Raw genomic sequence first — 27,833 nt, 5'->3', positions numbered from 1 at the left:
TTAGGGGCAGCTGAGAAATCAGTTTTTTTTTTTTTTACAGCAACCCAAGCCCTTTGAAAACAAAGTTTCCCTTCTGTGGTTTTAATTGAGTAGTTATAGAGTGAGCAATTATACAAGAAAAGACAATATTTCCATATAAAAGTTTAAAATTTTAATAAGATACATATTTAAATATGCATATATAACAAATAAAACATGCACATTCATTATACATTAAAAACTTTTGAGCAGACATACAGATCCTGAAGACAGGTCTGGAATCTTTGTAACACAGGTTAAACTTTAATACGCATTAGATTAAAACCAGCAAGGATAAAATGTCCAACAAATACCAGATGCTGGAACATTTGGGCCAGGCACTATAAGCTACAGAAACATGCAGCTATGGCCACTTGGAATAAGGAAAATAGCAAGACTGAACTGAATGAGATTTCTGGGGCTGAGACTGCAAAAACCCTGCATTGAGTCCCCCCCCCCCCCCCCCCCTCATTCACAATGTGACAGTAACCATCTCTGCATCTGTAAGCATAATCAGCAATTTGATCTCATGATTTGAAAAAGACACCAGCTTAGTATGAACCTGCAAAATGAGGAAAAGAGAAACACTGAAGGGAGTGTTTTGGTTCAAAATGTTTGCAGAGTTATGAAGGCAGACAAAGATGGGAGGAGGGGAGGGACAAAGGAAGCCAGACTGGCTCTATTGGAATGCAAGTGCACAACAAGAATTCCAAACTACACTGGGCACACTGCTTCCTTACAGAACAGACATAATAATGCAGAATGTCCAGTCAGTTAAAGATTGTTTCAGAAAACAACACTTAATGTCACAGTTTATTGCCTGGGTTTCTCTGAGACAATACAATCTTTGGAAAATAAATATATAGTTGTTTTATGTGGTAGTTTATTTGCTTCTAACATAACCCATTTGCTTTTATAGTGAAAGATCATATTTAAATGGTAATTTACTTGTTAGAATAGTAGCAATGCCTTAAACAACTAAAACTACTACATGGGCAAAAATACATGGAACGTCTAACTTTTAACGTTTATAATTGTGCTTCAAGGTGATAATCTACTTTGAATCAAGAATTAGAAAACTTCTGTTTATGCCATTGTAACTGCTAAAGTTCCCATATAAACCTCCGCCACGACATTTCCAATAAAGCCATAGGCATGTTTACTGTATCACTCCTTGTCAGTCACCCTCACCCACTTTACAAACATACCCAAAGTACTTAGAACAGAGGATATGGGAAAAAATAAATAAACACCATTAAAAAAATGGCTTACGGTCAGCAACTGGTTAGGTGGGTTTTAGTTGACTTTGGGAATATTCTTTGCCAGCATGACATTACTTGAGGCTTGACGGTCCCAAAGTGTGGACTTAAGCTCAAACAAAATAGCCATTAAATAAAAAGGATGGCAAATGAAATAAAAAAGGACAAGCACAAAACCACTAGCTTATCCCTGTCCCAACATCAGTTACTCTGGCCTGAAAGAGCAAGAACATCAATTTTGGCATCAGCTCAAACACTGACTGCAGTTTCATGACTGTTCTTTCCTGTGCGGAAAGGTTTGGTAAAGTCCGCTCTTTCAAATCCAGCTGTTATTGTCCGTCTCTGCCCTCCCACCTCACCAAACAAGTCAAAGTGCTTTCTTGTTGGTACGATCCCATAGGGGTCAAAAGATCAAGCAGCAGGGTGGGACCTGGGCAATTCAGTGCCAGCTGTCACTTGTTGATGCCCGTCTGGTGATTGCTCTCAGAGGACTGCGAGAGATCGTGCCTTTCTTCCTCCAGCGGACTGTACACACAGATACAAAGAGAAACAATATTATATTTCAGTTCAGTAAATACCATGAATAAAAATAAATTAATTTTAAAGTATTACACCTCATACTGAAAATTCCAGACAATATGGGTAGAAGGTGACAGTTCACAAAATTCAGAATCTGGTTCAACTTGATATAGTGGTGTCATTTATGATACAGCAAAGGAGTGACAGTTCTTGCACTTTATATTAATAGTTTAAAAGTTGATTTTCAGGGACATTATCAAATGCACAAATATAAAAAATAATCATTCAATATAAAAGCTGTGCATCATAGTATCTTGAGCCAATGCTCTAGCCAGAAGTTACGTTAACACAGACAAATGCATAGAAAAGGCATAGAATGAGGCAGGCAGTGGCTTTCTACAAACAACTAGTCTTATGTTGGAAATTGGACAAATCAATGTATTAATTTATTTTCAACAACATCAAGCCACCTTATGTCCAAGCATATGACAGTGACTCGTCTATGTGTTTTTAACACACACACAGCAATATATTCATCATACTGGTATGTTGTACATTATGTGCTGCCCTGATTTCAACCTTTAAAAGTTATGCTAAATCATCACTCTTTGACATGCTCACCTTTCCCAAGACTGGCTGGTAGCGTTGACACTTTTGGTACTGAAGGGTTGCTGAATGCTTCGTCCCTCTTAGCAACCCCTTCTGACTGTGCCAGTGTGGCACATCCATTCTGCCAATCGTTCAGTGCCCTCTGAAAAGAATGTGCCAGACAGGCTGTCATGTCCTTAGCCCTTTCCACCCGGCTACACCAGAAGACCCTGCACTGCAGCTGCTGACCAGGCTGCCTGCAGATATAGAGGAACACGTTGGGTCGAGCTGTGTGTGAAGCACAGTACGCAATATCATGCAAGTAGGTCTTGGTAAGCTGCCTCCCTGTGCTCAGCTCTTTGACTTCCACATAACGTGGCCGGACCACTAGGGCATGGTCTTTAGATAACTTCCCAGGTGTGCCATCAAGAAGCCGGTCGATAGCATCTTCTGCCTGCGCCAAGTCCAGAGAAAAGATCTTCTTGGTACCCAAATAGTGCACCTTAAATATAGGGTCCCCATGAGACAGGCTCTCAGTGCGATCCCGTCGAAAGTGTCTGCGTAGGGCCGCAGGGGAGTTCTTAAGGGTCTGCATCAAGTGGAAGGAGGTCAGAGACATGGTAAGATATCAATGGAAGAGATGGATGCTTTTAGAAGAGGGATCCTTCTTCCTTTTTTCCAGCAGAATTCCCAGCATTGACTGTTGAGATTTACCCACACGATCTAAGCGGAAAAGAAAAATGGAAAGGATGAAATATAAATTCAGCAACAGTAAAACGGGTCTAAACAAACTGATATTAGTTACGTAAAAGAATTTTGCTACTCCTTTGTCATCAGTTCCAGAAACATCTGCTTTTTTCAGTGCATTGTGTTCACCATGTAGTCTGAACAATTGTAAAGCATTTTATTTTTTCCCCCCTTTCTCTTTTCTGGCCCATTATTTCAACATCCCTGACTGCTTATGATGTTGGCCAGAAACTGGACCACCGACTGCTTTAGTAGTGATGGCCATTGTTGAGCTACAGGAAACATCTTTGCTACACATCCCCACCACAACTGAAAATATTTCTTGTCCTAAGGACAATGGCATGCTTGAATGTGTGTGTCATGCTGGAGGAACACAAACAAACAAACAGTGATCTGAACCCAGAAGAGAGTCAAAAATAATAGTTGATGTGCAGTTGATGTACAGTTTACAAGTTACACAAGGAAGACACCTCTCTATGACTGAATGATTTGAACCAACTCCAGAATATTATAGATGATGAAATTATTACAGTCTGGGGATCCAGCACTTGGTGAGCCAACCTGAGCATAATAATAATCAAGCTCTATTATATACCATCATACGAGACACTATGGAGAGTTACGTGGATTTTTTCTACAGCTATGCCTAATTAAATTCTTGGGTTGTAAAATAATTGAGTAGTTTGATGTGAAACAGGAAATGGTGTCAGGAAGCAAATGTCCCAACAGTTTAATATTTCTTAAAGCTGTAATCCCAGAAATCCATTATGAAAATTCTTACAAATACGCAGCCTCAGCCCAAAAATATGGATTTACAATTGTTTTTAAAATACATTATAGTTAAGAGATTTACTGAAAAAATTGTTAAAATCCAATAATGATTTCGGGGGCTTTACTGCCATTTTCACTACAGAAAATAACATTAAACCTGTAGATAATGTTCTGTAGATAACTGGCTATTTAAGACAGTAATAAAAATGGTTGTATGCACTGTATAAATATTGAGACCCTTGGTTCCTATTGTCACCACTGTAAAAAACAATTTTCTATAGTAAACTATTTCACAGGAAATCAATCTAAAGTAGTTTACATTTCAATCCTGAATCTATGCAAATATTCTCAGAATTTAGTTGAATTCCCCTTTAAATCCGTGGAGATCAGTGCACAGGTTTATGGGAAACGTTACACCATTTGAACATCGATCTCAATCTCAAAGGACAAGCTGCTGCAGAGGTTTAGAAAAACTGCTGAAATATTTGCATTTAATTTTTGGACGGGTTGCATTCTGTACTCTAACCCACAAACACCCTTTAGTCTCTCAGTTCCAGCAAAATACTTCACCAGTTAGAGCTCCACAGAGCTGTTAAAGCAAACAAGGCTAGTTTTCCAACTAATTCCACGGTCTGAATCCTGAAACTGAGACAAAATAAACGATATATTCCCAGGGATTTAAAAAGTGCAGGTTATCTGTCCAAAGCCAGAGTAATGCTAAATGAATGAGTTCATTGAACTCACTGAATGTTCCAGTTTGTCAAATAAGCCGCCACATGTAAATGTAAATACAAAAGATATCCACGTTACTGTGTCCTTACCCCTTGTGCGCACTCCACGCGTGTCCGAGTCCGAGTCCGAGTCCGTGTCCGTCTGAAGGAAAAGCATGCGGTCGCAGTCCGTTATGCTCGAAGTTTGACCAATTTGGTTCTCACACTTAGCTAGAGGCAAACCTGTGCACACTCCACCGAACTTACAGCTAACACTTATGTCTAGTGACTAAAAGAAAGTTTCAATCTCAGCTTTAAACGTCCACATTGATGTACTTCAAACGGTCTCCGCTGAGAATGCCGAGCTCTGAAACCTGCTCTCACTGAAGAAGCGTGAATCACCCTCAGCTCTCCTCTTTGTGCTCTCTCTCTTTCTCTTTTCTGCCTTTCTCTCTGATGTCTCCGTGTGCGTGTAACTGAGTGCTATTTGAGCGTGTATCCACCGCCCCCTGTTTTACGCCGGTATTAAATCCAAGCCACGCCCACCGCACCGTGATTGGCTGAACCAGCGAATAACACGTTTCTTTTTTAATGTATTTCTTTTAATGTGATTATATTTCTTTTTGTGTGTTCCTCCGTCTTCTTTATGTTGTTCTTTGTATTCAAGTGATTCATATGCAATTTTTTACTCGTAATAAACTCACTAAATTTAAGGATGAACATTATTATTTTGCCAAAGCAAATTTCCATTTATTGGCACAGCAAAATATCATTTTTTCCCCAAAGTGTTAGACTGTGAATCGAAATGTGCCAAAATGTGTTCTCTGAAGAAGGTCATATTCATAAATTTGATCAACATTAATATATGTTTAAATATGAGTATTTTTGTTTCTTTTAAAAAAAAATCATTACAAATATCAGAGGGCTGTTCCAAAAAAGGATTTATAGACAAGCTAGATCACTTAAGGCCAGTTTTGTGGACTGTAGAGATATGCCTCAGTTATTTTCATATGAGACATACTTTCTCAAACTGAGAAACTGGGCTTTATGTAATAAATCACGGGTTCACATTTGTTTATATTTATCCTAAACTACTACTAATAACAGCAAGAAAAGAAGAAATAAGAACTGATCAATGTATGAACTTTGAAATTATCCTGTTGTAAGAAGATGAGAACGATCCTTTTGTCCGACCTTTTAAGTTTTATTATTATTATCGACCACTTTTGGAGTATTCGGTGTTTTTTTTACCTTAATGACCGTCTAACCAATGAAATTATACAGCTACAGTTTTGAACCACTGTCCAATCCTAGCGAAGGAGGCGGGCTGTGCCGAAAGGGGGTAGAGACCGAATGACGTGAGTACGCCCACTGTGCACTTTTCACAAAGCCAAAGCCAAAGCCAAAGCCAAGTGAAAGGGAGTGAAACGTAGAGGGGAGGGTTCGTGTGTAATGTGTGATTCTCTGGTCTGGAAGCCAGGAGAAACTGCGGTGTATGTGAGCCATTTCCTCGGAGGAAATGTTGCTTATTATTATATTTGTTGCAAGGACAAAATGTGCCCTTAACTGCTGTGGAAGGAGAAAGGCTTGAGTTGTCAAGCGAATAAATGCACAGATAGCGCGCTTTGTCAGCAGTGCACATACACAGCTGGACACAGACAAGAAAGTGTGATTCTGCAAAATACAGAAAGCCATGATGCACTCTCACCTGTACGAAGGACAATGTTGAAGGATATTTATATTTTAGTTACCTCTGTCTTGCTTACAATATGCATCCGAAATATACACCAGGCACTGTGTCCTTTAGATTAGGGCTCCCAGTGCTAAAAGACAGACCTTTTCGAATCCAAGTAATTCAAACACAGTCAGTGATGTGGAGCTATCTGAATATCTGTGGATTTTGCCATTTCGATTTGTAAGTTTTCTTCTATTCTGTCCGTATCCTTTTGTCTGCAGCAGCTTAGTTGTCAGCTCCACACTGAGTCATAGTCTTAGGAAGGATGGACTGAAACACACATACTTTTCAGATGCAAAGCCTGATGTTTTCTTGTTTCTTAAAAACTAATGTGTTAAGTACTGCTAATATGATGATGTCATTTTTGTAAGTCTACCAGGCTTCTATGTTTGTATATATCTATTCATCTATCTAAACTCTTGCTTCTTCAGTGAAAATTCTTGGATCATTCACTTCTTAAACTCATACTTTTTTCTGTGTACTTTCTAAAATGGCTAAACAGACTAAATAGGTACCATGTGTGCAGGCATAGTAGAGAACACTGAGCTTCTGTGTAATCAGCACTTAGGTCAGGGCGGTACACCCACCCTCCCTACTTTAGCAGCACAGCACTGCCATTATTGAGGTACCGGTGACGCCATTTACACCCCCTGCCCCCACTAATACACACACACACACACACACACACACAAGGTGCACAGTCATCACACCACATAAAAACCTGGTTCTCCAAGAGTTTGACGTCTAGGACCTCTAGCTGAATGACTGAATATTTGATGGAGGTTGAGCACTTGACGTAACAACAAGAAACAGTCTGCTCTTAGTAAGGGTGGGACTGAAAATAGCAGTTATGCTGTTTTACTTCTTGTTTCATTATGTTACATGTACTTCTCCTAGGAGCCTGACTTCAATGAGAAAGCATGTTTTGCTGTTCAGGTAACTTATGTATGTCAGTTTGCCCTTTTATTCATGCTACATCACGTTAACAAAGATGTCCCTCAGAATGACATGTGAAAGAAATCTCATTATGTAAATTATATAAAAATTAATTTGCTTTCTTTTGTAAATTTGCTTTTTTAGGGGCAACCCTGGGGAGGGTGTGAGGGTTTGACATTTTGAAAATCCACAGTATTTGTCTGTAAACAAATGTTTATTTTCAATATTCTTTATTAAAGGGGACATGTTTAATTGATTAAAAGTAAAGTTATTTTAACTTAAATGCACTTATGTACTATATTGCACCTTATTTACAGACTGTCCCATTGTGGCCACTCAACCTAATGACCTGTTTCCTCTCCTTCCTTGTCTATGGCATAAGAACATGACTCTGTTGACTTTAATAATGTGCTCTGTAAAGCAGTTTGGCAATCTAAGAGGTAAAAACAAAGTACTGAAACTGAGGCTCTAAACTGTTTCTTTTTACATTACATTCACTCTATGATTGGTTTGGCCCATCTCTCTTTGCTTTCCAAGACTGTGAACCAAAGGAAGATCAAATAGACTAAAAAAGAATTTTTTTGTATTATGTTCCTTGCATTAGAATCATGTTTCAATCAAGGCAACCACCCACAAGTTCAGCACGGGTATTCATCCACATTACAACATTATATTAGGCAAAAAGAATGAGATCATAGATGAACTGGGAAAATCTAAAAGAGAACTAAGTGTCACAAACAAATCCTGAGTAAGGGACATGCCATTTCCCAATGTGTAATAAACTTACAGAGAAAGAGTGTTAAACCTTTATTTATTCTTAATCAAAAATGTTAATAAATCCAGAAAAGCAATTATATCAACATTATAATTAAGAGGTGTGGAATCAACCAGACACATTGGTGATTTTCAGGAAGTGGGTTAATATTTGTAAAAAAAAAAAAAAAAAAAAAGAAAAAAAAAAAAAAAAAGAAAAAAAAAAGCTGTCTTGCCATGTTTCAGTCAGGTGTTAAAATATAAAAGAGTGGCAGCTTGGTTCTAAATTTTTATTAATGGAGTTACTACAAAACTGCAGTTAGGGAAAATATATAGTAATGTTTGTGCTATAAGCTATAAACAATTATTAGAACATCTTTCTCAAGCTTTAACTCTCCCTGGTCAATCTAGAATTCATAAAATGCAAAACATGTTTGTAACTATTAAATATGGATGAAATTAAAATACTGATTATTAGACATCCTAGATGACATCACATAACAACATTAAGTCAAAGGATGTTTTGAAAGTAAAGACCTTTCCCGTTTTTCTGGCCAGAATGATGGCATACCCTTGCAATCCCACTCAAATTTGTAGGATTTTCCCAAGAATGTTTGACTATGACTGGTCGTGGTAATCATAAGTTTGTACCCTCTGTGACAATGGACAATGTGACAATATTGATTCATCTTGGGGTCAGTTGGTCTACACAGAACAGCATGAGATCAGTTTAGATGATTGCATAACATGCTATAACCATTCTCTTGAACACACACGCATGCTCAGAGACTCTGTGTTCCCTGTCTACTCACAAACAGACACATGCACAAAAGCAACATGTAGAGTCACAACCACAAACACACGCATAGTGTACCTCTATCTGTCCCTATCAGTGTATCCAGCAGAACAGGTTTTCTTTTTCTTCTCATGGATTCTTGCAGAGGGAAAACTGGCCAACGTTGAATGAGATGGCAGTAAAATTTACCTTATTTTTAGCATGCAGTACGTGCCATGCTGATCAAGATGAGCATGGCGAAATGTACATCACTGTATGTCACTGGATCCAAATTACAATGGTTATCAAAAGGAATAAATCCTATGTAACACATACATAATATCTTTCCTGTGACAAAGCACTGTGGTACACAATTTATTTTAGTGTTTTATAACAGAATTTAACAGCAGGATGTAAAAACATGATGTTCTTCATTAGTGTTTCTTACTATTCAGCACTGATTTTGCTCGGAAAACGTAATCTGCAAACATGTCAGTGAATCAGGAATTTTAGGGAATGGCAATCGTATTGTACAATCAATGTAGAAAATCTGTAAGACAAGAATTATTTTTATTTTAATTTATACCAGTCTCAGAAACCAGTGATCTGACTATGAATCTGTCACAGGCCTTATCTGTCACTGTAATAGAGAGTAGATAATAGCATATTGATATTAGTCTTTCAGGACCGTACACATCTGACAAGGCACTGTTCCTAATTTAGTCACAAAGAACATTCAGTTACAATGTTAAATCAGGTCATTTCTATTAAAAAAAAGAAAACAAAAGCCTGCATCCATTGCATAGAATATATTAACCAATATTAGAAGGAAAAATAATTATTTGCATTTGCTGTAATATTTACATTACATTTCTGGCATTTGGCAGACATTCTGATCCAGAATGACTGACACTGTTAAAGGGATATATATATATATTATACCAATTTCCACATGTTAATACTGTTTACTAGGCTCTTAATTTATATGACATGCTTTGATCAATGTTCCACAAGGATCAAAAAACACAGCACAATGAGACTAAGCCACAGCTCACTTCATTGTGAGTGCACCTCAGTAAAAACAAGTGAGCAGAAGCTCTCACTTTGTCTTTTTCACTGTAATGTTTCTGTAATGATAAGCAGTTACAGACAATAAATGAATAAATGAATGAATGAATGGATAAGTGTTAGGAGTTTTGCTGAAGTTTGTTGTTATATCGGGCGGCACGGTGGCGCAGCAGGTAGTGTCGCAGTCACACAGCTCCAGGGGCCTGGAGGTTGTGGGTTCGATTCCCGCTCCGGGTGACTGTCTGTGAGGAGTTGGTGTGTTCTCCCCGTGTCCGCGTGGGTTTCCTCCGGGTACTCCGGTTTCCTCCCACAGTCCAAAAACACACGTTGCAGGTGGATTGGCGACTTGAAAGTGTGTGTGTCTGTGTTGCCCTGTGAAGGACTGGCGTCCCCTCCAGGGTGTATTCCCGCCTTGCGCCCGATGATTCCAGGTAGGCTCTGGACCCCCTGCGACCCTAAATTGGATAAGCGGTTACAGATAATGGATGGATGGATGTTGTTATATCAAGGTGTTCCGGCTTAGTGCAAGTTTTCGTTTGCAGTGTTTGTGGATTACTGTGGCCTTTCTTCAGATTTGTTAAACCTAGTGTTAGGAGCAGCATTTACCCTTGTTTGTGTAGTTTTCAACCTTACTCAAATGTTGTTTGTCTTCTCTCATTCTCGAATATACATTAAAGCATTATGTAACACACCCTTCTGTGGCTTCAGGCCAAGAATGCTTTGAATGTGTGTGTGTGTGTGTGTGTGTGTGAGAGAGAGAGAGAGAGAGAGAGAGAGAGAGTCAGTCAGTCAGTCATTAGGATAAAAATGAACTTCCTGCCAATAGCTAGTGTTTAGCTACTGGTATCCTGTTTGTTTTACATTACATGACCAAAGAACAAAGACATTTTCAAGGCATAATTAGTAGCAATAACAACTAAACAGCATTTATTAATGCCTTCTACTCTAAATGTCTCTAAAGTTTCAGAACAAGACACCACAGTACAGTTGTTGTAGGTTTGTTATTTCTAATTATTAAATTGTTAATTGGTAAAACTGCAGATTTAGACAAAAAATCTGTAACCGCTTATCCATTTCCGGGTTGGGGTGGGTCTGGAGCCTATCTAGAATCACTGGGCACAAAGTTTGAGACAAATTAATACTGCATATATAAACACTAGCTTTTAATTTCATTAATTAATTCATTCATTGTCAGTAACCACTTATCGATTTGAGGGTCGGGTGGGTCCGGAGCCTACCCAGAATCACTAGGTGCAGGGCAAGAACACACTCTTTACAGGGCAACACAGACTCACACATTCACTCACACCTATGGACACGCGAGCAGCCGTTTTTCATTTCAGTACATTTTTAATTCTTGGAGATTTGCTAATATCCTATAAGTCCCTACATATACGGTACTGTTAAAGAACCATTTTACTTGTGTATTTAATTTAACAGTGCCTAATTAAGTGATGATACAACAGCCGTTTTAGCTATTTGTCTATAGCATATATGAATATATTCTAAAGGTTGTGTATATCATATAAAAGTTTCTACAGTTCAGCTTTGCATTTGTGTGAACTTGTAACCTTTTAATTTTACACAAAGGAAATTCTGCAAGGCACTACTCTGGACGCTGATGGGTGGGAAGGTTTTTTGTTTACAGTAGATCTTGACCTACGTATGTTTCCACACATGGATATGGGTGTTTGAATAACAAACCTATGCTTTCTAAAAATGTACCTGTTTGAATACACACTCCAGTCAGACGGCATCATTTTCCAAAATGTCTGTGTCCTAATTGGTAAGTGAAGGTCAAGAATCTTTGATCATCATTATTGGCCATGACTGTAAATGAAATAGTATTTTGCACTATTTTCCCATTTAGATTTTTCACTGTTTATTGATCATTGATTCATTCTTGGATTTTTGTTGAGAAAAGTGCTCTGAAAATGGAAGAAATACATAACAAAATAAAGTATTAAAATACTGTAATAACTACATACTTTGCTGATTACTGGTGTCATATACATAATTAGAATATTTTCTAAAGTCATATGTTTAAATGTTGATTAGTTCTAGTGTAACTTTACTAAACTGAAATAATTAAGTCATTTGCCCTGAAAGGATGATGACAGCTACATGCAAGACTGTTCCATATAAGGCAAACAGCAAGCAGGTTTCATCAGGGAATGAGTCTGAGGAAATGGGCAGAGGTTCATGCTCTAGACAGTGAGCTCATTGGTCATGTGACTCTTAAGACTGTTGGTGTTATTATTGTCTTTTACAGCACATAGGCTTAATATTTTAACTCATTAACGTTGAATATATCATCTGCATAGCTCCAGTGAAACACTAAGGAAGTAAGAAGATGCTCAAAGGCTGAAGAAAATAGGGGGAAATGTAGAGTTTAAAATTACATTCAGTCTAAACATTTTCTCAGTCTGAAAATGCCACATCCAATTTACAACTCATTTTTATCCCGAGTAATCCAGAACTGTAGGACCCTGAATACACCATTCAGTTATTTTGGCAGTTGAAATAGTCTAAAAATAGGGACTGGGTGGGGACGCAGGATTAGATGAGAAAATGTTTAAGAAATTCAAGTAATAGGAAAGTTATTAAACAATTCAAGTAGTTTTAACAAACTCCACAACACTTCAGATGACCTCATCAAGATGAACATATTCATATGTCACACAAGTAAACAGCAGAGAAACAAAGTCATAGCAAGTTTAATTATAGAACAACTTTCATACACAGTGGAAATTATAAATGCTTTACAGAGAACATCAATTTATATATGACATATCAGTTTATATGTCACAAAATATTATTTGAATATTATTATTGTTTTTAAATGTAAGAAATGAAAAAGATTTGTGCTAAAGGCTATTAGCTGCAATCTGTCGTGGGCCTCACATGCAAATAAGTGACTTAAGCATCCAAACAAAAAGAAAAATGCAGCAGCATCACGTCATAGACTAAACAGGAAAAGGAGGCAGCTTCCTGTGTTGCACTAAGCTGACTAGAATGCACTTTCTGTAGTTACTCATGCACTGATCTTGAGCCGGTTCCACACAGCTCATTCAGCTATATTCTGATGTAATACTGATCTTAGATCCGTAAATATATCTCTGTTTTAGATGTATACATTTTCTCAGGTGAATGAGCTATGGGAGATGCAGAATTAACACTTACATCATAACCACAACTTTTCATATTAAGTCATTAATGCACATGATTTTTTTACTGGGCAATAACATCTGTGGGGAAAAACCAGGAGTGGTGAGTTATTTGAAGAAATGTATTTCCAGAATGATCAGTGTTGTAATGTTAACAATAATTTGCCTTATTAGTGTTAGAATTACAATCACTTTGGCCACTGTGCTTGCACACAGAGGGATTTGTTCTCTGCATTTAACCCAATCCATGCAATATGGTAACACATATGTATACACACTCTAGTAAATACTGGGGGGCAGTGAGCACACATGCCCAGAGTCTTAGCTACGGAAAATAACATTATTAGGAAACAATAGCTTTTTTTATAGTGCATTTTTAAGTGTATGAACCTCTGTTTTCACTAATTGCTCTGACCCACTTTAGCATTGATAAATTCAACCAAATATTCCTTGCAGCTGTTGTTGTCTATGGGTTAAGGTCCTGACTCATATGTTGGATTAAGGCCTGCAATTTGACAATTCCCACAAAACAAAATGCTTCAGCTATTCTTCAGTAGATTGACAAATGTTGTCATAGACATTGTCTTATTGTAAACTGGAGGTGGGCGGATTGATCCAAATATCGAAAATATCGATACCAATGTATTGGTATTGATCAATACTCGTGGAAAAAGATCGATACTCAAGCTTTTTTTCTCTCCAGCTAAAGTCTGTGGGTGTATGTCGTTATTTTTGTGCCACAATTCTGCACGCGGATATTTTGAGCGAGCAAGAAGGTTTCTGCGCATGCGTGGATATTTTGAGAGAGCAAGGACATTTCTTGAACGCACATTACAACCTACACATCTTGCTCTCCTGTCCTCCTTCTTTCATTCCCCTGTATGTTATTAAGACTACATACATTGCTTTTTCAATATTTACGGCAAAAAAAACTGAAATACTCTTTTGCTATACCTAAATTGTGAAGCATAGTTAAATCAAATACACACTAATATATGCAGCTGGACGTTACTACATTACAGAGTTATAGCCAATAGAATTCTGAATAGCTAACTGCAAGCTAATTTTATTGCAGTATTAAGCTTCCTTTAGGAAGTTATATAGATTTAAGCATTACACAATCAGCTAGCCCCGTATGTTGATAACTACCTATCTAGATAGCATTTACAGTACTTTCTGTTACTAATAAAGTAGTTTCTACAGTAGTTGCAGTACCATTTACCGTCGTTGCTAGCACTAATTTACACCATGTACATTGATTTTAGCAAATCAGCTACGTTGCTGACTGGTAAATACAACGCCAAAAACAACAGATAAAAACTCTACAATGTTGCCAATTCAATGAATATAAAATAAAAAGACTGGCAGTGGTGTACTGGTCTGTTGCCGTTCAGAGGGCATTTTCAGATGTACATTTACATTTATGCATTTTCCCCCTAACCATAACCTCCCATTCTCAGGTATACGCCCCCGCACCCCCTTCTCACGTTGCGAAGTGAAGCGCGCGCGCACCTCCACCCGCTACAGTCTTTTGCTTCGGCACCTGCACGTGGTGAAGACTGGCGGTATCGGTATCGGTATCAATATCGGCGATACTGGCCCTGTATTTACTTGGTATCGGATCGATACCAAAACTCCTGGTATCGCTCACCTCTATTGTAAACCTACCATCTGTTGGTATCAAATGATGGAAAATTGTCTTGGTCTAAAAGCAGCAAAACAACCACAGACTGTGATACAGCCCCCAGGTGAGGAGGAAGGGAGGGGTGATCGCCTACCTCCTCCAAAAGTTACATAATACAGTTTCTGCAGCGCTGAAGAGTAGAAAAGACAGACGCACTATTCTGCTTCATTTGCATATTGTGGACTTTCATGCTGAGGCCTGGAGCATTTTGGTTTTCCATCACGAGCATGTCAACCACTCAACTTTCACTCACTCCTTGGTTTAGTTTAGTTTAGTGGGAAAGGCTGAATGGTCACATGGAAAACCAGCATAATTCAGCTGTGTGGGGCTTTTCTATGTGAATGTGTATTCACATTTTCCCCACAGGCATTATATGAGGTGTTAATAAGAGGCCACACGTTAGTGTTAATGTGACTTAGGCCTGCGTAATGCTCCTGACGTTTTTTCTTGAACTCATTCTGCAAGTCTTTCTCCCTTTATATTGCTACAATTCTTTAAAAAGTAAACAAGCGCTCATGTTGCCTTTCTCCAGCTCAGAAATCTGCTTTTGTCTTACACTTCGTGTCTGCTATTTCCAGAGCTGTCCACGTCAGGACTGATGCCTCATATTCGAACGTTAATATATAACGCTCAGCCTTGAAGCTCATGAGTCCTCCAGCCCACACAGCTCACTCACCGGAAGCTCATGGGCTCAATCTCAAAATTATCCCACTCCCTACATAGTGTGTTACTGAGGAAATCGGCTGCACCCAAACATAATATTTCTAATAAATAATTGTTTGTACCTGGACACGCATTCGAATCCAACATTGCTCTTTTGTTGGAAAAAGTTTGCAATAATCTGATCAGTAACCTTCGAAGTCATTTATGTAGGTAATAAGATGCCATTCGAGACACGACACCCTGCCTCCGCTCGCTCAAGAATCTCCTGCGCATGCGTCAGCTCAAATTACGCACAGAACGTACGTCACACACCGGTAACATGCTCTCTGTATTTACATTTTTTTCTCTAATGGTCCCTTAGGGCCTTTTGTGGATAAAATGATGGAAACAGAGAAAGTGGCTGTGTGCGGACTGTATAGTGACGAGGTGTTCACTTCCTCCCCACCCTGACTCCATGTGTCTATGCCCTTTTCATAGCTGAGCTCTATATTTAACACTTAATGGTTATTAGAACACACCCTCTGTCAGGGGGCGCAATTTTGGCGTGTCATGAACAGGGACCCACAGACAGTACTATACGGTTATTGGTCAAAACCTTTTTTGGCTTAATAAGCCGTTGTGTTTTTGGAAATAACATATTTAAGAGGCCTTTCAACACAGTAAAGAAAACCTGGTAAACACTATACAAATACAATTTTGAGTTACTTTAACTGGATAATTATTCAATAATTTAAATATTAACTTTATATATTATCAGACAGGCAGCTTTGTAATGCTTTCTACACTGCATTAAAAATATCTTATTTCAGGTCTTGGATTTTTTAAATCTGTGCTGTGCTTTTTAGAATAGCAAGACAATATGCAAATGTATAATTTTTGTACAATTATTTTGTAAAACGGCACAGAAATAAAGCACCAATTAAAACGTGTATTGTTGTATTTTCCATATATTTCATACTATATTTAGTTGGACCACAATGGGTCAATGACTTAACTGACCCAGGAATAAAAGCAAAAAAGGGAATTAAAGCAGTTTCATGTTGTGCAGAGATAACTCTATCCTATGCTTTTCATTCAGATTATTATTTTTTTCTTCTTTTTGTTGTTGTTGACAAAACAGGGTTAAAAGTAGGCAGAGTTGAAAAAATTCTTAAACATTTCTATTTTAACAGTTCAAACATTTCTTCTTTAATACTAACTTGCTCTGGATGGGCTGAAACATATTGTAATTTTCATTGCTTATCCTAAGGCCAGACTGGTCTGTGTGCGTCATTACTGCCTGGAGGGGAAAAAAAAGTGTTTATGAAATCACAGAAGTGCACGTGCATGTTGGTTTGTTTGTGTGTGTATGTGTGTGACTGCACATGACTCTCTTGTTAGTAAATTGTCCAAAGGAGTATTTCACTCACTTAGAATTTTTTTTACATGTACTTCCAAAGTGTAAAATATAGGTAAACCAATAAATGTACATTAATTCATTCATTCATTGTCTGTAACCGCTTATCCAGTTCAGGGTCGCATTAGGTTCAGAGCCTAACCGGAATCACTGGGCACAAGGCAGGAACACACACTGGAGGGGTGCCAGTCCTTCACAAGGCGACACACACTCACACCTACGGACACTTCTGAGTCGCCAGTCCACTACTAACATGTGTTATTGGACCATGGGAGGAAACTGGAGCACCTGGAGGGAACCCATGCAGACACAGGGAGAACACACCAAACACCTCATAGACAGGTATACGGCCATGAAAGCTATAAATTATTATTTGTAATGGATACAACACTAATATTTCTTAGTCCTACGCTGATGGGTGCAGCTGATACTCAGTGCTTTATATATATTTTTTTGTTTTTATTTATTTATTTTTTGTTTAACCTTTGGTCGAGAGGATGATCAGGGGTTGCTGGTTCACAGATGGCAGGAAAAAATTAATCCACAGCTAAAGTGACCATGAGCAAGGCACTTGATAACCCACAAACTGCTCCCTCACCTAGGTGGCTGCCAGCCTGCTGCTCTGGTTGTGAGTGTGTGTGTGTGTGTGTTTGTGCACATGCTCACTGCTCCTATGTGTGTGTGGCTATAAGGACCACTCACTCTATTTATGTATTCACTACCACATTTAGTTAAATCATTTTCTTTAAGGGGGTTAGTAAAGTTAATTCTTGATAAAAAATAGTTTTATCTGTGTCAAAGTTTTAGAGAAATAACAATACTTAGGATAATTACAGGACACTCAGACAGCCTGTGGGCCACTTATGGTGAGAGTTGGTGAATTACCTGCACTGGCAAACTGCTGGTGAGCTAAATATGGTTCACAATATAAATGTTTATTTTTCCCACAAACCCTGAAATAGATCGGTATCACTCTCTCTATGTAATGCTATTGGCAAGCCACAGAAATATTTTTTTCAGGTCTGGGTCACGTGGCTGACGGCTCTGCACTAGGCCTAATACAATGTATATATTTTAAGAAAATATTTCAGATATGAGCTGCAGTACCGAGACCGTCCTCACAGATGGCGGTCTTGAGCTGAAGCGGTGACTGGAGTGTGAGGGGAGGATTTAGCCTTTTCCAAGGTCCTGGACGCTATCCTGTGTGGCTTCAGTTTGCTCGTTAATGAAACGTAGGAAGATGGACTTCACGATTCGCGCCGCCACGCTTGAGGATTGCAAGGAGGTCGCGCGCATGATTATGGTGAGCTGATCGGCGCGAGGCGAGCACGTGTGTGCGAGTGAACTAGCAGCAGTGGTGCTATCATCATCGTCGTCATCTTCCGTATGGGTGTGCTGCGCAGAAACCACTGCGGCCGAAGTCTGATCATTTACACCAAGGGCCGGAGCAAAACCGTAAAAAAAAAGTATGAAAAGAGTAGAGTCACTGCCCCAGTAGTTTATTTAGTTCATTGGACAATTGAAACTAAGGATATTCTAAATTATCCGTGCAATGAAAGCGTATCAAGCAAGATCATATGGTGAAGAAGATATAGTTACCTTAGAATTACAGCTTCAAATTCATTCTGTGCTCCACTAACTTGTAATAAGGAGAACAAGCTGCAAAAACTGCATTATGTAACTTTTGAAGGAGGGCAGGAAACCAGCTCTATTTACATTTTGCAAAAGTAGGGGAAGCTCAGGATCAACCCAGTAAACAATTAGCCGTTGATTCAACGTTGAAATGACGTAATGACTGTCTAATCAACGTTCTCTTAAGGTTGAAAATGAAAGTTCAAAAGCCGTCCAAACACAGACATTGAAAAGACGACTATTAGACGTTTTTTGGACGTCCATTGACGTTAATAATTGGTCCAGAAATAAATTACTTGTATAAAACGCGTTTTGGACGTCCACTAACGTTATCAATTGGTCACCACTTAACTAACTTATTACGATGGATTTTGGACGTCCATTGACGTTTAAAATATGTCCTTGACGGACAGACTACTTTTAGACCTATTTTGAACGTCCAGGGATGTTCCTTGTTTGCTGGGAAAACATTACCAAATGCCATAAATCAATGAATATAAATGAAAATATAAAATAACATATAATACTTTTATTCTTTCTGTACTAGGAACTGGCAGAGTATGAGAAAGTTGCTGACCAGATAAAGATTACACAAAAAGGTAAATCCCAGTGCTTTGATGTTAAAAGGGAATTCAATGATTTTCAGAAATTCTGCATAATTTAGTGATTGAACTTTACACACAGTCATTCATTTTGCTAAAATTTCTTTTTAATGCAAGTGATATTTATCATTTGCAAAAGCACCTGATGTGTCATTATTGAAACGTTATTTCACCTGTAGATTTAGAGCAGGATGGCTTCTCTAAAAACCCATTTTTCCATGGAATAATAGCTGAGGTTCCTGAACAACACAGGTCCAAAGATGGTGAGTAACATTTCAAGTGTCAGTGCTCATAGAGTTTTCTACCAGACAGATACTATTCTTAAAGTAATACTCCTAGTGTTCTCAGTCTGATCTCTGAGAACATGCAGGCTATGGTCAGTAGGCAACCAGTGGGCAGGTGCTTCCTTAGAATGAATAAATGGATTTTCTCCTATTGCCCCCCTGACTATAGGAAAATGTAATTATGAAAATGTGAACTAGAGCAGAGTGAATTAATAGGTATAATCATAATAATAATTCATTCATTCATTATCTGTAAGCGCTTATCCAGTTCAGGGTCGTGGTGGGTCCAAAGCCTACTTGGAATCATTGGGCGCAAGGTGGGAATACACCCTGGAGGTGGCGTCAGTCCTTCACAGGGCAACACAGACACACACACATTCACTTACACACTCACACCTACGGACACTTTTAAGTCGCCAATCCACCTACCAATGTGTGTGGTTTTTTTTTTTTTTTTTTTTTTTTGGAATGAGGGAGTAAACCGGAGCACCCAGAGGAAACCTATGCGGACACGGGGAGAATAATAATAATAATAATAATAATAATAAAGAAGGGATAGGAACAGTAGAGTAACTGTAGAATTACAGATATTAGTAGGATCGTTCATTAGGAAAAAGGGATTTCAGAGTAAAAACATACAACAGAAATACAACCCAAAGCCTAGGCTGCAGCCAAGGACGTACAAAGGTCTTTGGTAGGTTTATCCACCAGAGCGTATCGGTCACTTAACTGGAAGTTTCATTCTCTTATGTTAGTTGCATATAAATAAGAAAATTGAAAGGATTCTCAAAAAATAATTTCACCCTGTATGTTACATTACAGGGAATATGTCTAATGAATACATGTTGTATGTAAAATATTGAACAGGCCAGAGAAGTAAAAATATAATATTCAAAAAGATAAAATATTAATTTGCTACTAAAGACAGTGCCCGTCAATCCTGAAATATTTCTGGGCAGGAGTTCAGGGTGGCTTCAAAACGTGTGTAAAAATCAAAACCCAGTTGGATAGATGAATGCAAGAAAAAGGTTGGAGACGGGGTGGATGTGGGAGTGAGTATGTCCAACACTTTTTCAGGGTAAATATAGGGCTGAGGGAGAGTTCGGGCATGGTCTTACCCCCAAAATGTTGTTATTACATATCTTTTAGTTTTATTTTCCACATTGGACCAGCCTTATATGGAGCACTCATCAAGAAATGCAGCCTAGGCTTTGGAACACAACTTCAGATTGGCACCTAGGAGAACAAGGATGGAGGATCTTTGAAATATCTTCAAAATGAAGAATGTGTCTATACAAACAAAAATCAGAATTGCCCTGGATTTCTGTGGTTCTTTATGAGGCAAAACCTGGACAATAACAAAACAGATAACATTACTCATTCTTCAGAACGCACACCTTGGCACTTAATAATAATGGTAATAATGTAAAGGCACACAGATCTTTACTCATACAACCCTCAAGTGTTATCAAACCTTTTATCAAATGGCAGTGAGATGGTTAGCTTTGTGAGAGTGTATGTCTTGGATGTCAGCCATGCAGTGAAATGAAATGGTTCAGTCATAAGGGATGTTGGTGATTGTTTTTAAAAGTATGTGTTTTTGTTTGTGTTTCAGGACATACTAAGGTGGGTTATGCCCTCTATTTCTACACATACAGTTCATGGAAAGGTCGTGCTGTGTATATGGAGGACTTGTATGTTATGCCAGAGTTTAGAGGTGAGTGATTTATTGCAGCTCTGAATATGTGAAATGTGTTAAAATAATTTATATTATTATTACAGAATCTGCACTGTGGCCAATGCTTTGAAGCTTCATGGTCAGTTTTGCATTTTCCCCAGGGAAAGGCATTGGCAAGGCACTGATGAGCAAAGTTGCACAGGTAAGAGGTATTTAAAATGATTAATGTGCATTCCAATCAGCGGATAATCAAACATAAAATTAAACGGTAGTGTCTGTGCGTCAGGTTTATGGCATTTGACAGTCATTCATATTCAGATGGATTTACAATTACGTATGTTTACACAAGGTGACACTTATTGGCATAGCATAGCGCACTAGATTCTAGTTCTTCACTACACCACACTAACCCGCCATCATCTGAATACCTGTCACTTTCAACTTATGACATTAATATTGAAATGATTATTTGTGCAGGTGTATAAATAAACATGCAGTTTCTGACTGTAAACAGGGAATCTTCCCATATTCGGACACTAAAAGAAACGTGCAGTTTTGAATTGACACGGGACGCGTTTGGTTCCGTATTTTCAAGGTCACACTCTTGTGGCATTGATTTGAGACTGAAATGCACAGCTCTTTATCAACTGGAATGAGGGGCAGATTTTCCACGGCTTCTAAACAAAGAAGGAGCTTTTCAATGGCTGTCACCTTTATTTAGCCAATCAGCAGCCAGAGTTTCCTGTTCATCAATATATATTGTGCTATATATTGCGTTATATAAGTGTAACAATAAAAATCATTCAGTGCTGCAGCCAATGGAGTCACAGTCCCTCCTACAGGGGGTTGTTTTGTGGCGGCGCTGTGAGCAGCAGGTCAGAGCCGAAACACTGGGAACTACATCTCTGCTTTCACAACTTAGCACTGTGTCCTGGAGAAACTACATTTTATTTTCCATCAACATATCGCAGAGGAATTTGTTTAATCAAAGTAATTCTTATATATGAAAACCACATTAGAACCACATCTAATTTCATATAGATTAACAATAACATTAACAAACTATTGTGTAAGATAAATATGAGTCCTTAACAAGCAATTCATTCTTTGACATATGTAATGTAATGAGGACAAGACTTAGACCAGTAAGATTTTTTCACTTCAGATCTTACTGTAATTAATGAACAATTTAAAATTATACAGTTGTTTTAAACTTGTAATACAGTATTTGCAAAGTACATGAACAGATTCTGCTTTGCCATTGTTCAAAAAGGTTACTGACAGACACTGAGAGTCCTGATGGCAGTGGACGTAATAAATGTCTGACAACAAAAATGTTTTATCTGATTTACTACAGTCAAAAAGGATTTACAAGTGCATACTAGTCCCCCAGCCTCAGCAATCCTTATTTTGATTTCAGAAATTTGGCAACCTTATGCACACAGTGAATGCTGGGATAAGGTGTAGTGAGTTTCCTGACAGCGAGTGTCATTTCAGGACAAATATAAAGAAAAAAACATGAATTAAATGTCTGTTACAACCTTTATTTACCAAATTGAAAAGCCAGTGATGCACTAGCTGAAATAGCATACTGCTAGCAGAAGAAACCTGTTTATTGATGAACGTAAAGTAAGCTGATAAAAGCCAGTTAAAATGCAATAAACACTGCTGTATTTAGGGCAGATTGAATTGATGTTTATGTTCTTTCCTGATGTTATGACTGTATATTTTACAGATTCCTGTATATAACCCATTAATAGTTGTTTTGTTTTTCTACTTGTAGATATTCCAAATTTTTTTTTGTAAAAGCATCAGCTCCTTATGGCTTTGCTTAATCTGTACCACTTTAAAGAAATTTGCTGCTTGAGCTTCTGTTAGAATGTGAATTAATGCATTTTTTGTATTGCTGTAAAATACAATAAGGTAAAAACCAGCTCATAACACATAAAAATATTAGATGCTTTCTGGTGGTTTTACAGAAGTTAATTGTTTGATTGTTTTTTATCTTCAAAATATAATCTTTGGTCATGCACAGCTGGGATTGGCTGCTGGCTGCACTCAGCTGAACTTTGCTGTGTTGGAGTGGAACAAGCCATCTCTGGACTTTTATCTCAGTCAAGGGTGCTATGATGTGACCTCTAACCTGGGCTACCACTGTATGCGGTGTGAGGGGGATGCCCTGGTGCACCTTGCCCAGGGAGGTCCATAAAATGAAGAACACATCTTTTCCCCTAAATCTTTAAACACAGTAAGTGAGCTATAGGTTTTCGGCCCACCGCTGGGACTGGGTAGAGTGACTGTGGAAGGGGCAGAGATGTTCGATAATTGATGTGAAAACTGACATTTCTTTCAGTCCTGTGTGATTTTTCCTAAGCTCAGTTTTCATTTTGTTTATGAAGTGTCCCCATTCAGGCGTGTTGATAACAACCAAAGATAAAAGTTAGATTTATTAAAAGTGTGACGTAATGTTTGATGTTATTGTCAAACACAGAGCTGAAAGTGTAAATGCACTGCATCGCTGTAGTTATTGTAGGTGTTTACAGAGTACAGGGTAATGTTCATAATGGTCTCTGTGTTGTTATTAGATCTGAAACCATGTTCTTCCAAGTTTGTTTACTTTTTAATTCTAATTTGTATTGAGTTTTTTATTTGTTGTACTTTGGATTTTTAAACATCTCCAAATGTCAAAAATGTTCCAATCACTTTCTAGCAATAACACATTGTACAGACAGACTTAGAAATGAAGGCAATAAACACCATATTGTATCACTGTTATTATCATTATGCTCAGTTTTCTAATCACATTCAGCATCAGAGAAATCATTAGTATATAATATTGTCATTTTCCAAAGAAATACATTCATCTCCAAAACAGTAACTTTCAGTGGAAGTCAGTGTGAAATGATTTTTCTCCAAATTAGTTTATTTGTCTATTTATCATTAATAATTTTCATACAATGTGAAAGGCAGGTGCTATGTCCAAACGATGTAGTAAATAAAAATCCACCAAAATGTAGATGCATGTTTTTCTTTGGACAGCGATGATATGCAAGGGCCATGTGTTCTAATGATTGACCATTTCACTTTTATAGTGTCTGCTGCCTGCATATATTAGTGAGAAACCAAAACAAATGAAATCTAAAAAGTACTATAAACTTGCAAAGCAATGTTCGTCTATTTATAACAGCATGTGTAGACAAAGCCTCAATTGCACTTTGCTTTACTGCACTGTTTATCTTTCCGCTTAGAAGATGTTCTTTCCTGACAGTAAAGCTTGTTTAGCAAGATAGCACTGCGGTACTTTAGGGTCTTTGCCAAGTAGCACGCTGGGAATAGAGCCTGCTGTTGTTTCAACAGCTAAGTGGAGCTCTGAATTGATGTCATAACTGTGCAAGTAACAGCTTGACATTGTTTGCGTGTGTGAAGACTATTACACTGTGGTTCATTATTTCATAAGTGAGTATTTTGTAATACTTATTTACTGTCCAGGCATTTTTTTATTCCAAGGAGAAATGGCTAGAAAATAGTGAATTTCCTGTAGATTAGACATATGATAGATCTCTTGGAAGTTGGCAAAATAGTTGTAAACTAGTAAGTGTAAGTAAGTGCAAATATCAAAAAATATATATAGAGAAAAACAATTAATTTATAAATAAGCTGCTAGTGCTCTAAGAACAATGGGCTGTCCGCCCCTGATCCCAAACCTCAAAATCATCTCTTGCAGGTTTCCTTAAAAAACTAAAAGCCAGTTTGTTTGTTTTTCCAAAATAATGGAAATTGTATTAAGAGCGAACTGTATTGTTTTTAGACCTTGAGGTGTTTCTGAGGCTTTTGGTGCATAATTTCCTGTTAAATACATGTTTTAATCTTTCTTGAGACTGAAACATAACTAATGTGCATTTGCACAGGAAATTGAATTTAGTTTTTTTAGAAATTGAACTGAATACAGTTCGTATGCAGCCAAATTAAACGGTATAAGATTTAAATACCATTTATATGACAGTTTATCTTGGCAGTAAGTGTGTTCTGATTGTAAAATACTATTTTAGGTTTTGACTATAAGTTTTATCTATAACACTGAGATTACTTGAGGGGTTGATTGAAAGGTTTTAAGCACAATATATTGTTTATTTGTTTTTATTCCTATGTGTTTGTATGTATTTGAAAATAAATTAATACGTAATGTCCTGAGAAAATACTTTACAGTTGTCTTTTTTTTCCCTCAGATGAACAGACTCTTGAACAAAATTAGCACTTCCAATACTGGAGCTGTCATTTTGAAAGAGTTGTGTGAAGTATTGCCAATAATTGCGATGACATTTTTGGTGGTACATTTCAACATGTTAAAAGCAGCAGCATTGTGGGATTTGTCTGATAAAGCCGACAGGTCACAACATTGCTAGTTTATTGCTTTATTGTTTGGGTTACTTACTTACTGTCTGATAAATAATAGGCCCCTCCTTTGCTGCCTGTTTCTAGAGTCTGCTTGTGATGTCTCCTCGTAGTGGAATCCTAAAGCATGCAGTTCTGAATTACACATATTTTGTAAGAAGAGTTGGTGTTAAGGCTGAGATTTGCTGAGATAATATTCCACACCTCCTAAGTTCACACTTTGAAGCCACTAATATTTTGTACTTCTGACAATGAAATGAAGGCCACAGGGTGACTAGGACCTTTTGGATTTGTTCCAAATACACTGAAAGAAAACAAGTGTTCAGATACTTTGTTTCTGTTATTGAATATATATCTACTGCAAAAATTCACTTCACGTCCATACATATCTGAGCACTCATCACTCTTTAGTGTTCATGCTCACATCCTCACCGACTTCTACAGATGCAACATATAAAGCATCATCACAGGCTGCATTACTGTCTGAAATTACAACTGCACCGCCTGCAACCACAAGGCCCTTAAAGGAATACTAGGTAAGATTTTTAATTTTGCTCCTTGGTTCCCCCTACAGTTGCAGAAAGTTATTTACTTTTAGAGCATTCTTGAAATCAAGGGGACAATGGAGGGAAGGGGTGAGCTAGTAGTATGTGGATATATAAGACACTTTGTGATGTAATAAGTATTGTATATGTGTGAATTAATAATGTATGAAGTATTTAAATGACACTAAAATAATAGTGGGTGAGGAATAAGAACAATGAGCTAATGGTGTCTGTTATTGGTCAGTATGTGGTAACGTTGGTGAGGCAGTAGGGATGACTGAGGGTGGGAGGGTGGGTGAGGTATTAGGTATTGTGAGGTATTATCTGGCACATTACGGTAAAAGAGCTATATTACTAGAGATTATGTGAATTGAATGGGACACTGTAAGCAGTCTTGAAATCAAGGGGACAATGGAGGGAAGGGGTGGGAGGGGGCCTGGTTTCCTACGCCCCTCAAAAAAGAGCCCAGAGTAGCAACAAAAGAGGTTCTATTTTCCCTATTACAGGTCAGTGAAGAATCAAAGTGATTTTGAAACTATTTTTCAAGGCAAGCATCTGGCTCTTAAAATGACATTTAAGGTCCATCATATCTAATAGAAGTTACCCACACACCATATTTTTACTCATTTTAGAATCGTTTATTCAGCTTTGTGACTGAATCAGTGGATGTGCTCTAATTTCACTAGCATGTGTAAATACAGAGGTTAGACAATGAAACTGAAACACCTGTCATTTTAGTGTGGGAGGATTCATGGCTAAATTGAACCAGCCTGGTGGCCAATCTTCATTAATTGCACATTGCACCAGTAAGAGCACGTGCATCCAATGGTTCAAACATTGTATCCTGAAGACTGTGCTGTGTATCAGGATGACAATGCACCAATACACACAGCAAGACTGGTGAAAGATTGGTTTGATGAACATGAAAGTAAAGTTGAACATCTCCCATGGCCTGCACAGTCACAAGATCTAAATATTATTGAGCCACTTTGGGGTGTTGTGGAGGAGCGAGTCAGGAAACGTTTTCCTCCACCAGCATCACGTAGTGACCTGGCCACTATCCTGCAAGAAGAATGGCTTAAAATCCCTCTGACCACTGTGCAGGACTTGTATATGTCATTCCCAAGACAAACTGACGCTGTATTGACCGCAAAAGGAGGCCCTACACCATACTAATAAATTATTGTGGTCTAAAATCAGGTGTTTCAGTTTCATTGTCCAACCCCTGTATTTTAGTGAAATGATATGCACAGTTCTGTGTAAATAGGTTGATTAGAATGTATTTTATTTTACTATGAAGGTCCAAGATTCTTGAACTGACCTTGAGCTCATTCTAACTAGATAAAAAAAAAAAAAAACTAGGTAGTATTTTTACCTTTAAGAATACTGTGATGCTCCACTGACCTGTAAAAGGGAGAATGGAACCTCTGTAAATGAAATTGCTCTAATATGGAGCTATATTAGGGTCAAAACATTTGTTCATTTGAAAAAGAAAATCTGAAACTGAAAATTCAAATCTTGAGAAATACAACAGTGCATTCAAAATAAAAAAAAAAGTGTAGGATGATTTTTATTTTCAATGAAATTAGAATTTTGAATTAATTATTTTATTTTTTGGAATAAATAATTTATTTTCTAAGTTCACGTTCCTATATATTTTGATATTTGAAGTCATATTGCAGATTTTATTTTTTTCAGATTCATATCTTAATTTTTTTTAGTTTCATATTTTTAGTGACTTTTTTCGGTCACAGATCTTATTTTTACTTTCAGATCCTTGTTTTTCAGTTTCAGTGTTTCTGACCCTTTTCTCGCGTTGGAGGCGGGACATTAGCGGAGGGGGGCGTGGTCTAACGACTGACAGCATAGCAATGAAGGCAGAGGAGCTTCCTCGGTGTTGACAATGAGAAC

The 27,833-nt window shown here is 37.8% G+C and overlaps 2 protein-coding genes across 2 annotated transcripts; one reads left to right on the top strand and one right to left on the bottom strand.

The window, feature by feature from the left end:
- Window positions 1-177: 177 nt before the first annotated feature.
- Window positions 178-5,089, bottom strand: si:dkey-19b23.8 (uncharacterized). The gene is made up of 3 exons (XM_066681358.1): window positions 4,724-5,089; window positions 2,418-3,107; window positions 178-1,802 (listed from the first exon to the last, which is right to left on the bottom strand). The coding sequence occupies exons 2-3, from the start codon at window positions 3,001-3,003 to the stop codon at window positions 1,717-1,719; spliced, it is 672 nt and encodes a 223-aa protein (XP_066537455.1). The 5' UTR covers window positions 3,004-3,107; window positions 4,724-5,089; the 3' UTR covers window positions 178-1,716.
- A 12,843-nt stretch (window positions 5,090-17,932) lies between these two features.
- sat2a.1 (spermidine/spermine N1-acetyltransferase family member 2a, tandem duplicate 1) lies at window positions 17,933-25,168 on the top strand. Its single transcript, XM_066681085.1, has 6 exons — window positions 17,933-18,092; window positions 18,969-19,020; window positions 19,203-19,286; window positions 20,923-21,024; window positions 21,147-21,187; window positions 23,021-25,168. Exons 1-6 carry the CDS (start codon window positions 18,015-18,017, stop codon window positions 23,192-23,194), a joined length of 531 nt encoding a protein of 176 aa, XP_066537182.1. The 5' UTR covers window positions 17,933-18,014; the 3' UTR covers window positions 23,195-25,168.
- The last annotated feature ends 2,665 nt before the right edge of the window (window positions 25,169-27,833 follow it).

The sequence above is a fragment of the Hoplias malabaricus genome, chromosome 9, assembly GCF_029633855.1.
Source record: "Hoplias malabaricus isolate fHopMal1 chromosome 9, fHopMal1.hap1, whole genome shotgun sequence".
Classification (NCBI taxonomy): domain Eukaryota; kingdom Metazoa; phylum Chordata; class Actinopteri; order Characiformes; family Erythrinidae; genus Hoplias; species Hoplias malabaricus.
Note: the sequence above shows the minus strand (reverse complement) of the source record. Positions and strands in the feature narration are given on the sequence as shown.